The 12,752-nt window shown below is 42.6% G+C and overlaps 1 protein-coding gene across 1 annotated transcript in view; it reads right to left on the bottom strand.

Annotated features, from left to right (window-relative positions):
• Positions 1–289: 289 nt before the first annotated feature.
• The window catches only part of LOC127636686 (leucine-rich repeat transmembrane neuronal protein 4), a 164,161-nt gene continuing 151,698 nt past the window's right edge, over positions 290–12,752 (bottom strand). The window contains exon 3 of the mRNA XM_052117350.1: positions 290–628. Within this exon, the coding sequence (XP_051973310.1) occupies positions 290–628 (339 nt within the window). The remainder of the gene's footprint in view (positions 629–12,752) is intronic.

Raw genomic sequence — 12,752 nt, 5'->3', positions numbered from 1 at the left:
GTATGGGCCTGTGATTCAAAACAAAGAAATGGAAAAAGACAAATGGAATCTCATTTTTCAGGATAGACTTCGCTCCATATTTGAAGTGTGCCATATGCCAGATCCTTTTAGTCTCCAGCTATGTTTGTGGGAATGTTTTTTTCACTTCAAGCAGTTAGCGTAGACAAAGCCACAGCAGTAAGGGCAGTTTCAGATGCACTGCTGCAGAAATGGTGGTGCAATGTGTATCACAACCCAGGCACAGCCTCCTTTACCATCATGCCTTTCTTTTCAAGGGGGAGGGGGGGCATTAGCGTCGAAAAGTGAGAGTACTGGTGGATCGTTCTGTGGTTGGATAGCTAATGGAGCGTTCTGTTGTGGGGTAAGGAATGCTGGGTCCCTCGACAGGTGCTCTCAGGCTGGGAGGGGAGCAGGGCCCCATGGGGCCCTTGTTGACATTGGGCACGGCAGGAAGGGCTACGGTCTGGATTGTGCTTCTCTCACATGGGGGAAGCTCCTCCAAGCCCTCCAGGCTTTGCGGGGGACCCTCGTAGTTCATGTTAAGCCGCAGGGGTTGATGCGCCTGGCAGTAGTCCACTATGGGCTGCTCGTACCTGTAGAAGGTCAAAGTGCTCATCTGATGAGGGACCTGTAGATTGGTGGATAGCAGCAGGGAACAGAGTAGAGATGGGGGGTAAAAGAGAGAAAAGACAGAAAAATAATTAAGTTTTAGATCATTCATGTAAGTAATTAAACCATACCTGATAACAGCAGTCATTAAATAGTCATAAAATCAACCAAATCTAGCGAGCTGCCTATCTAAACAGCTTTTAAAGCCTTCATAGGCATGCTCCCAATGCAATGGCTGTAGGTAGCAAACCTTTGTTGTCGTACACCTAGTTTTAACTGCATTATACAGACTATTTGCACTGCAAATTCAGTGACAGTAAGTCAAAAGTTCTGCAGCTGTAATCAGTTTGTGCTTAATACAATTTGAACCACTGCCCCCAGTGGCCAAAGCAGGAGGTGTTGTTGAACATATGGGCATGCGTGAGCTCCATTTGCATTGTGAAATGTCCAAAGAGTGGCATCAAAAGTGAGTTGTATATTTATTTGTAAATTAAACCAGAATGCATATTTTATTAACCCTACCCACTAACTCAAACCCCAACCATAAACCTAACTATCAGTGGAGTAAAATATTTACAAAAATGCAACTTGCTAATCATGCTAATGGATCGTGCTAATCATGACATTGTTTGTCAACACAAATGACTTGGTCAAAGACATGACCAGAACTCATGTCTCTTAGGTTGCTCTTGCAACACATCCTCTCAGATCTGAAGTGATGTAAAAATATCTGATGGGCGATGGTGCGTGTTCGGAATTTCTGCAGAATGGGTTCAATTTCAGGATTTACCCGAATGTTCAAAAAAACATGTTGATTTCTTGTGTGATCACATTTCATAATAAGGCAGCATGACATGTTTACTTTTAGGCAAACCCATAGTAACAAGCTCTGTGAAAATAATCTATTCAATATGGCAAAAAAAAGAGAGAAATTTTGATTATCAGTGTTTAATTCCACACTGAAAACTATATAAACCTAGTTCAATTTAATTTAAAATGAATACATTTACACTATATTTGTGTGTGCTATGTAATATGTTTATGCTTATGAGAGTATGGCATCATTAGCTGAGCAACATGTTTATGTCAAACTCTATTAAAATTAATTGTAAATCGAGTTGCAAGTGTGTCTCCCTGGAGCACAAAGTGGCTGCCAACATAGAGCATTCTATTCCAGTAAATTATGAGGTTCTGTCTCAGTTAGGATGTTTCTAAAAGAAGACTTCTAAAGCAGCATTAAGACAAGACTAATATCTTATTAAGAAAATTATTTTTTGCAGTGAAGGTTTCGATCAGAGCTACTGAAACATGCACACAGATAGAGCAAGTTGATGAATCTGTTAATCACTCCAACATTCCTCGTTCCCTCATCCTCCTCAGCCCGCATTCGCTCTTCCTCTTCTAAGCTCTGCCTCTGTCTGCATTTAGAAGCTGCCTCGTGGCGCCACATTTTCAAAGAGGCACCGCGCTGCTAAGGGTAATAGCTTTTTACACCGAGTGCAAACCCAGCATCTGTCTTGCTTCCCAGTGTGTATGCTGTGCTTGGTGGTGACTCACTCTGTGTATATGCATGCACGCACACACACACTCACACTCACAAACACACACACGAACACCCGCACAGACTGCCGCAGCTATTCCCATGATAAGTGACACAAGCAAATTCGACTTTCCTTTTCATGCCATCACACTGATGGAGATGCTGTGAGGAAAAAAAATGTCACTTCTGTATGCCTCATGTTCTCATGCTGTCACACACTAGGGATTGCACAGTGTCATAGACTAGCTCTGCCACTATCCAGTTTAAACACCAGCATTGACGATCACCAGTTAATCAACCAGCATGTTGAGTTTTGAAAACAAGCTTTTTAACTAGCATCATCATATAACTTCATCAAGAACTACTATCTTCAACAGAAAGACCATGCTAGTTTACCAAAAATGTTTGCTTCTTAACTTGTTTAGAGTAATCAGTTTATATCAAGAGTTTATTTGTCAACCAGCCTCACAAGAAAGACGATGCTGGTTTACCAGCACTATTGCGTCTTAACTAGCTTAACCAGCAAGAGTTCCTTGGTCAACCAGCTTCACCAAAAAGATCATGCTAGCTGACCAGCACTTTTGCTTCTTAACTAGCTCAACCAGCAAGAGTATCTTGGTCGAAAGTAAATGCAAAAGGTTTAACTACAAAAAAAAAATAAGTTAAAAATAACCAATGCATGTTCCCTTTACAAAAAGCTTCACTATGATGCTGCGCTTTGCTAAGCGCTTTTGGAAACAATCCTGCATTGTGACCAGCTGTGAATATGTGTGTAACACGTCAATGAACATTGACCAGAATTTATAGCCTCGGCTGGTGAGATCATTAGATGCACCTGTGGCCAGGCTATAAACAGACGCGTCACCAGCGTGTCGTCAGATCCGTTTTCTTCAGAGCATACTGTGCTGTGTGTCTCACAAGCCTGTCAGAAACTTTCTTTCCTCTGCTAGGATTTAGAATTTGTTAGGCAGTGCGCAGTGAACCTTTTCTCCTTTCCCTCTTTCTATATATATATATATATATATATATATATATATATATATATATAGAAATAGAAAGAAAAGGTGGAAAAATATCGGAGAAGCAAAGCAAACGATGCGTGTTTCCCTGTCAACATTCTTTGACTGTCAGGGACACGCATCAATTTTGTTTTGTTTGTTTGGGGGAAGAGCATGGTGCTCTCGCGTTGGGGAAGGGCAAGTGCGCGCATTGCGATGGTCAAAGAGACGCTTGCGGGCTATCTCTCACCGGGTTCGGCATCATCTCTCAAGAAACCCACTCTCCCCACTAAGCCATGCAGGACTACCTCCATGCTAGTGGGGAGGGCTAATCAAGCAGCAGGTCAGGCTGGTGCTGCACTGCACACCATGGCCGTGTTACAGGCGTACCAGGCTGACCTACTGAAAGACCTGAGTGCGGGTGCAACGCTCGACGAAGAAGCCTTTTCTAAACTTCGTCGGGCCACAGATTTATCTCTCAGTGCGACCAAGCAGACAGCCCGTGCCATTGGTAGGTCTATGTCTGCTTTAGTCAGCACGGAGAGGCATTTATGGCTTAACGCTTTCAGGCATCAAGGATAAGGACAGAATTTTCCCAATCGATGCCCCGGTTTCGCCTTCCGGTCTCTTCGGAGACGCCATGAATACGGTTATCTCCAGATTCCAGGAGGCGAAAAGCCACGAGGAAGCCTCCGGGCAGTTTTTTCCCTGCCGCACTCGGGGGTGGGGCCGTCAGCCACCCAGTCCCGCCCCGACTCTGCTAGGCAGAGCGTGGCGAGTTGTGCTCCCCCTCGTAAAGACTGGGGACAGGATCGTCACCCTCAGCAGCCCCCGAAGGGCCAGTCCCCTAGGGCTAATAAGGGTTACGCGCCGCTTGCTTCGTTCCCTTGCTATGTGGTTCAGACCCCGGTTTTTTACCTTGGGTCCCACTCTAGGTGCGTCTCGTCGTCGCAGACTGCTAACAACAGACGCCTCCCTGACGGGCTGGGTAGCGGTCTTAAGTGGTCGTCCAGCACAAGGGGATGGGAGGGTCGTCAGCTCGGTTGTCACAGTAACTGTCTCGAGTTGATGGCGGTATTTCTGGCCCTGAAATACTTCCTCCAGATGCTACCATGTCTTGGTGCAGGTGGGCAATACAGCAGTAGTCTCTTACATAAATCATCAAGGAGGTCCACGTTCATGTCAGCTAAATTTCTGGCACGTCGGATTCTCCTTGGGGCCCAGGGCAAGCCTCTGTCACTCAGGGCAGTTTATATCCCTGGATGCCCGTATGTGGGAGCAGATTTACTGTCCAGACAGAAAATACCGACGGGTGAGTGGAATCTCCACCCCTAGGTAGTGGAACAAATCTGGGTGAGATTTTACAGGGTAGAAGATGACCTCTTCGCCTCTATGAACAGCAATGTCTCCTCTACTTCTCCCTGAGTCACCCAGCCCCCCTGGGTCTGGAGGTGATGGCGCATACATGGCCCTGAATGCGTCTGTATGCGTTTTTCCCCGGTTTCTCTGCTCCCGGGAGTCTTGGCCAGAGTTCGCCAGCAAGGGTCTTGCCTCTCACTGATAGCGCCACGCTGGCCGAACAGGGTATGGTTCTCAGAGCTAATATCTCTCCTCAACGGCTCGCCTTGGGCCATTACGGACAGGAGGGACCTTCTGTCTCAGATGAACGATATTTCATCCCCAGCCCGAATTGTGGAAACTTCATGTTTGGCCCCTGAAGGGTACCAACTGAGGGACACAGGCCTGTCACCTGAGGTTATCGAGAACATTCTTAGTGCTAGGGCTCCCTCTACCAGAAGAATCTACACCAATAAATGGGGTGTCTTCGAAAAGTGGTGCAGTTCACATGGTGCAGATCCAGTTAACTGCCAAATTGTTTCAGTTCTGGACTTTCTGCAAGAAAAAACTGTCAGCAGGCATATGCCCCGCTACTCTTAGGGTTTATGTGGCCGCCATTTCGGCTTGCCACACCTTGATGGATGGGGTGCCTTTGGGGAGGCATCCTCTACTCACTCGCTTCATTCGTGGAGCCATGCGACTGAGGCCTCCTGTTAGGACCAGAACTCCTTCATGGGACTTAGCAATAGTCCTGGAGTGTCTGGTTGAGACCCCCTTTGAACCTCTAGAGTCAGCATCTGACAGACAGGGGGGCAGCCGCTACCAAGCAGACTATGTCACATTGGGTGAGAGATGCTATTGCCCTGGCCTATGAGGCGCGCGGTCAAGCTTCGCCAGTAGGTGTCAGGGCTCACTCCACCTGAGGGGTCGCCTCCTCTAAAGCCTTGGCTAGATGGGTCCCTCTGCAGCAGGTTTGTGATGCGGCAGGCTGGTCCTCTCCACACACATTCACCAGAGTTTATAGTTTAGATGTTCATGCTACTCCGGGCTCTTACGTCCTTGAGTCGACATCACAAGCGCATGCCTGAACAAGTTTGTGACACGGCAGGCTGGTCCTCTCCGCACACATTCATAGAACTTTATGTGTTATATGTTTTTGCTACTCCGGACTCTTACGTCCTTGAGTCGACATCTCAAGCTCACATCTGAACAAGTTTGTAATGCGGCAGGCTGGTCCTCTCCGCACACATTCGTCAAATTTTATGGTTTAGATGTTTATGCTACTCCAGGCTCTTACGTCCTTGAGTCAACATCTCAAGCTCATGTCTGAGACCTCTCGCGTTCTTGTGAGCACACTTCACAACCGTAGGGGTTTGGACAGCCCCAGTGCAGCGGCATGGGTATTGCATTCCCAAAAGCGCTTAGCAAAGTGCAGCATCATAGTGAAGCTTTTTGTAAAGGGAACGTCTCGGGTTAAATGTGTAACCCTTGTTCCCTGAAAAAAACGATTCTTTGCCGCACTGGGACGTCCCAGGACTGTTCTTCAGAAAAAGATATCTGATGACACGCTGGTGACACGTCTATTTATAGCCTGGCCACAGGTGCATCTAATGATCTCACCAGCCGAGGCTATAAATTCCGGTCAATTTTCATTGACGTGTTAAACACATATTCACAGCTGGTCACAATGCAGGGATTGTTCCCAAAAGCGCTTAGCAAAGCGCAGCATCTCGTTCCGCTTTTATCAGGGAACAAGGGTTACACATGTAACCCGAGACATTTTCCATAATGTCTTTCATTTATGAACTTATGAAAGTTAATTAATCATTTTCAATTCAAGTGAAAACAAATTTAACATTTCAGAGTATGAAAAAATTTAACTTTTCATGAATATTTTTGTATGATGATAAAAACAAATCACAGTTTTGAATTGATTCATTGAACCGGACAGTTTGAACTGATGCACGGAAATAAATCAAACTAACCAACTCTAATGCTGTTTTTGCTACTGAAGTTTAAATTAGAGACAGTATTAAAAGAAAGGATCACAAAAGTACTTTCTAATGACCCTATCTCAAGGCAACCAAATGGTCAAATGTAAAAAAGCAAAACATTGTGATATACAAGATTAAGCAATTTTTTGACTACACTTTACTAACACAATCGTTGTGAATATTCAATATTGCAAGCCATATTAAGCACATGCAAACACACAAAAGCAAATAATGCAGAGACAGAGTCTGCATTTATTTTCCAAGAAATAGCAGAGTTAATTGGTTTTAAAGGGGTGAATTATAGAACGCTAGAGAAAGTGAAGAGCGTGATCACTGCCACAGAGCACTAAGTAAACATTAGTGCAAGAGAGCTCTGCCGGTATGACAGACGAATATGTTTAACAAAAAGAATCCTGACAGGAAACAAAACAAATAAAACAACTTAAAATGCAGGGTCGAAGCTCAAGTAATAATGAGATGCGATTCGCCTGTGGCTTTGGTTTTAAGCTAGGGTTTTGTATGCCACAATTAATCCACTTCCCCTAAACAGAGTGAGCAGAGCAAAGTATTTTTTGCCTGAATGCCAGTAGACTGCATACTTAGACTGTCTTACTGAAAGTGTCATAGGATTTGTAAAAAATAACTAGATCATACAGAGTCAGTACTAGTGGTTAATCAATATGGGTTTTTCAATGGCCAATGCTGATAGAGTGCAGAGTTGTCAATGGCAATAGCATAGCACTCCATGACATAAAAGTAATAGACCCACACTGCAAAAAATAAATAAATAAAAAAAACCCATCATGGTTAATGTCGTAACCTCCATTCACTGATGGAGGGAATGAGACTTTGTGTCGAATGTAGTGACACAAGGGGTCTTTCTTGAGAGCTTCGTGTACCTCTGAACATGAGAAAAACCAATGAAAAATTGGCTGGCAGAATTTGCATGTCCCGCCCCCGGACATACGTGTATAAAGGGAAGCGGGCGTGCGTCTGTCAGTCAGATTTTTGCACTGGAGGAGCCGAGAATAGGGTATGGCCATTTACAGTGGTTGGTCTAGTGTCGTGGCAAGGGGAACACAACGTCTTGTTCCCTCCATCACGGAATGGAGGATACAACATTAACCATGACGTTCCCTTTCTGTCACTCACTCGACTGCGTGCAAGAATCAACTGTATCAGCCACACGTACCCCTCCCCAATGCCCCCAGAAAAAGGTGTCATATACAGACCTTAGGTTCCCAGCACCCCTAACAGACGACATGACTATCATGGGAGCAAGCCGGCCAGCCGTGGCCTTTTCTCTCTCTATGTTTCTCGTCATAGAGCATAAAGCTTAACACTATGAAATGCGTCGGGGAAGGCAATCTTTTCCGTTCCTATTCTTTCAGTGGGAAAAGACCCTGCGAGGGACCACATCCTGCCCAGACTGGGGGGAGGTAACATGTGGCCAATACGTCACATGGGTTGTCAAGTCACACATGGAAGTGGCGCGGTGGCAGGTCCTATCTGGTGAGGGAGGAGCTCTACAAACACAGCGACCGGGGGCAGTGGGACTGCCCAAGGGAGATGCGGGTCCGCCAACAGTATTACCATTTTACTCCGTATTACCAAGTTCTACCAGCTCAGACCTGACAAAACACGGGACGAGACTGACTCAACCCTGAGACTGTAGAATCTCATAAAGGTATTAGGTGTTGCCCAGCCCGCTGCTCTACAGATGTCTGCTAGGGAGGTGCCATTGGCCAGTGCCCACAAGGCTACCAAAATTCTCGTTGAGTGTGATCGAACCCGCAAGGGGGAGGGCACGGCCTGGGTCTGGTAGGACAGGGAGATATGTAAGCCCCAAATAAGCCTCCTGTATGTCAAACACTGCATGGGGCGAATACCCAAAATAAAGGATGGCAGGGGAAGAGTAATTTATATTCATGAGGAAAGTGATACCTGATTGGACGATTCAGTCATATTCATCAGGAAAGTGCTACCTGATTGGTAGGAGAAACTATATCCCTAACCTAACCCTTCCTCTAAACCTAACTCTAACCATCTAGATAGAGCTTTCCTCTTAAATATAAATAAGTCTTCCCCTGCCATCATATGATTTGGAAATCCGCGTGCAGGAGAGCCTCATTTAGAAATTAGGAAATAAAAATGTATCTTTCAGATTTCGTTATTTATGTAGTTACTTCACAATGTAATAAGCACCCTTGGGTTAGGGCATATGGTTAATACAATATGCATTCCTGTTGACTATATTACATAATTTTCTTGCTTTTGTGCTACTCTGTGGATGTTTCACCCAGAATCTGGAGCTCGCACATGCCTAAACGTAAACAATTCTTCCAGTCTGTAAGCACAGACTGTTTTCAGCAGCAGAACATTTGACCTATCGTCACCGAATTCACAGTAAAATCAGTCTGGTAGGTCAAGGCATTTGGACGGTTAAAAAGCATTAATGTGTCGTCATAGTTATGTTCATATTGTCCTTTTAGAGGTAGGGCTACTTTTCTTGAACTTGTGGTTATGTATTACTGATGCAATACTTGTTGGAGTTTGCTCCATGTAAACAGTTCTTTGTAGATAGTTATATCACATCCCTTTCGGGTATTCTTCCATGTATTGTGGGAAAGTTACAATGGAAGTCAATGGGGCTAGACATTCTGATAACAAATGAGATGTACACCAATCCACACAATTATTTTTTTCACTCTTTTGGGGACTTTACATGAGTTCTATTGATTTTTACTGAACCCCTGATCCTACAATTCACAGAAACCTTTTTTGCATTCACACAATGAACAAAATTTACTCTTTAAAATATTAGATTACCCTATGGCAATAATCTAAAAATGCTAAATATGGCGATCCAATTGGCCTGCCCACTACACTGGTTTACCACAAGTCGGCAATATTCACACCAAGGCTACAATCCTAAAAAAGCACAGGTCGAGACAGCCACCTGAGCTAAACTATTTTGCAATGGCAGAATATTTTATTGTTTCTAATGAGTCATTGGTGTGTTTGAGATGGTTTCACTCAAAGATGGCCCATGTGGTGGGAAACTTTAGGCTTAGAAGACCCCATAGACATCACAGGGTATCAAGGTAAAAAGAGAGGAATGCTTGCCAAAACCCAAACTACTGCACTAGGTGCCAAGCAAAATGAGAATTTAGGGAAGGTCGATTGATGTTATTAAATGTCTGTGCTGATTAAATGATTTACTCAAGTTAAAGGAATGAACAACATGAGGGTGAGTGACAGAAGTTTTGAGTGAACTATGCCTTTAAAAGATGGACCAGAGGTAAAAAGCAGTCAACTGAAAAGCCAAACGCTTTGTTCACCACAAGGATGTACTGTATATATTAATGTGAATACAGCTCACTATGCAAATGAATAGACATATAAATGATGAACAAGGTAAATCCCTGTACAATAAGTTAGACGTGATGTTTGCGGTGAGTCAGACCACTCTAATGAGCACTCAGTGAAACCTTAGCATTATCTGTCCACTCTCTCCTGTGCAAATGGTCTCCATTTAGCTGGGTTTACCATTGAACATTGGAGGCACTCTGTGGATTAGAACCCCCCCCCCAACACACACACCTAAACACATCTCTCTCTACCAAAGCTATGCATTGATTAATTATAATATATTAACTCTTGTTAATAATATATTAACTGTTTGGGTGATTTCTGGACACAGTGCAGGGATATAACTCTAACTTGAATGTGTGTGTGTGTGTGTGTGCTTGATTGAGCGGAAAAGTGTGTGACGTGTCTCGGAGGAGGGGTTCCGGTCTTAACTACACCTTTCAGCAAAGCAAAGTGACAGCCAATCACCACCTCAGCGTTTCCTCTGTTGAATTGTCAGCAACGGGTCTGCTTTAATGGAATTATGGGTAAATCACAGATTGATACAGTCAGATTAACTGATTTATAATTACTCAGTTCTTTTCATGTGCCTTTTGTGGAGACAAGATGATTTACAGTGCATTTGCCAAAGTTTTTATTATAGTGCATAAGTGTATGACTTATGTGATAAAAAAATCGAATGAATTAATACAGTTGTTAGTTAGTTAAATATTTTAAATAATTTTATAATTTACAAGAAACTATCATTGCCATTATTTTTTACCCTAACGCATTCTTGGAAGTAACTTTGATTACCATGTAAATACCATTAGGTCTAGGTATTGATACAGATTTCCTGATTTGATTTAATTCCGATTCAACAGCTCTCGATTTGATTCCATATCGATTCATATGGGTACATTTCTGTTACAGTGTCCATTTTGCTTAAATATGAAAGAAATTCACTCTCCGCTAATGCACTTATACCCAAAAATTGTGCAGCGATTTGTACAAATTCAGACATATTTGCAAATAAACATGTTCTGTTCTACATCAATAAATCAAAAATTGCTCATGCAAAAATGAATCCGTGCATTTGTGGATCAGAAGACACACGTGCATTTATTGACATCTTGTTCGAATCGATCGTGTTCGGTTCATTTGGATTTTGAGACTTCCTTTTCGCAGTTTACAGCATTCCACCCACACATACACACACACAACTAATGAACAAGCCAGTGCTATTCTTTAACGTGAACAAAACATGTTTATTTGCAAATATGTCTGTATTTGTACAACTCGCTGCACAATCATTCAATCCCGAATTCCACAGATTCAAATCAAATGGCATTTGTTTGTGGTTAGTAAAATACATTCACAGCATTTATCTAGTACATGCATAATTGTGTGTGCATTCATTAATCATAATGAGATTAAAATCATCCCATATAATCGGTACTGTCTCTTTAAGACTAGCGGCTTCAGCCAGTTAGCACATATAAAGAGAGAAGTGCATAATTTTTTGAGTGCATCCTTGTGTGATTAAAATTAAATGTTTCTTTTTTTATTGTTTGTAATCAACAACTGATGGTAAAAAAACAGAAAGGTATTAAAAGAGATATTGTTCAATAACATATGGATCTGTGGATCTCGTCTTTGGACACACAAAACGAGTTAAACCAAACTTTTACACAAAGTGCTAATAACTTCTCCACTATACTACTCAATCACGGGTGAGTGAAATCTGAATATTTTCTAGTCAGTGGATAATAATAGACATTTTTAGTTGCATTGCACATGATTTGGTTGAACATGAGATTGATTTAATTGCATTATAAACGGTTGCCACATAGATTTAAAGATCAATCTTGAGATTTAAGAATCTATATCGAGATCATTTAAACGAAGATCACGATGCATTGGAAAATCTATATTTTTAACCATGCCCTAAATAAATGGTACATGAATTTCAGTGCTTGATACCATCAATGTACTATGGTACCCAAAGTACTTATCTGCAAGGGATAAACACATTTTTTTGACAAGGAAAGCCCTTAAATAAAGACATAATGTGGTAATGGAGTAAAAAAATTACAGACTTTTCATTGGTTGAACTATACATTTAAATTGACAGCCCTAAAAAACATTGTCAGTGTTAATCAGTCAAGTGGTCAAGCTCCATTTCTACAGATAAGGCGTAAATACTTTCTATTCAGCATTTGTCACATCTCTTATGTTTTGTCCCTTGTCCCTGGTGCCTTAATTTCATGTGGTACATATTGTGATTTTTCTTAACTCACTGTCTGCTGCCCCATTACCCAGATGACAACACCGTGGCCAACTATAGCCAAATTGCTGTGCCGTTTGTCCATAGCAGGTGAATGTTACAACAGGGACTTATCAGTATGTGAGGAACGTGATGTCTTTGCCATTCCTGTTTATTTAGAGCTTAATAGGAAATTTGTGTGCCCCAGCCACTAGCAATGCCAATAAGCACGCTTGCGTCGCATGTTAAAGCCATACATTCAAGCTAACACTTTTATTTGTTGCATGTTGCTGGCCTTAGAAGCTTGCCAAATTAGCTGACAGTGCCGGCTCATAGACTGCACGCCAAGCACCGCAAGGTATCCATAGGATTCTTTTTTTTTTTTTTAAAGGCAAAATCTGGCTATTTTTTTTTTTTTTTGCAGTGCATCCATGAAAGAAAAAAAGCAATGCAACAATTTATTTGCCACGTTTCAGAGGCTAAATGAAGAAAATGATGTTCAACATCTGTACACTTTTTTTGTCATACAGCAGTAACGGTACATGCACAGTATGGAATCTGTGAGCTTTTAAGTTAATAGGATGACAAGAATGATAAACAATTTTAAACCACTGGTGAGCGAGTGACTTCCATGCACAAACCAATTATTCGCATTT

The sequence above is a fragment of the Xyrauchen texanus genome, chromosome 44 (genome assembly GCF_025860055.1).
Source record: "Xyrauchen texanus isolate HMW12.3.18 chromosome 44, RBS_HiC_50CHRs, whole genome shotgun sequence".
Lineage (NCBI taxonomy): Eukaryota > Metazoa > Chordata > Actinopteri > Cypriniformes > Catostomidae > Xyrauchen > Xyrauchen texanus.
The sequence above is the reverse complement of the archived record's forward strand: the minus strand, read 5'-3'. Positions and strand labels throughout refer to the sequence as shown.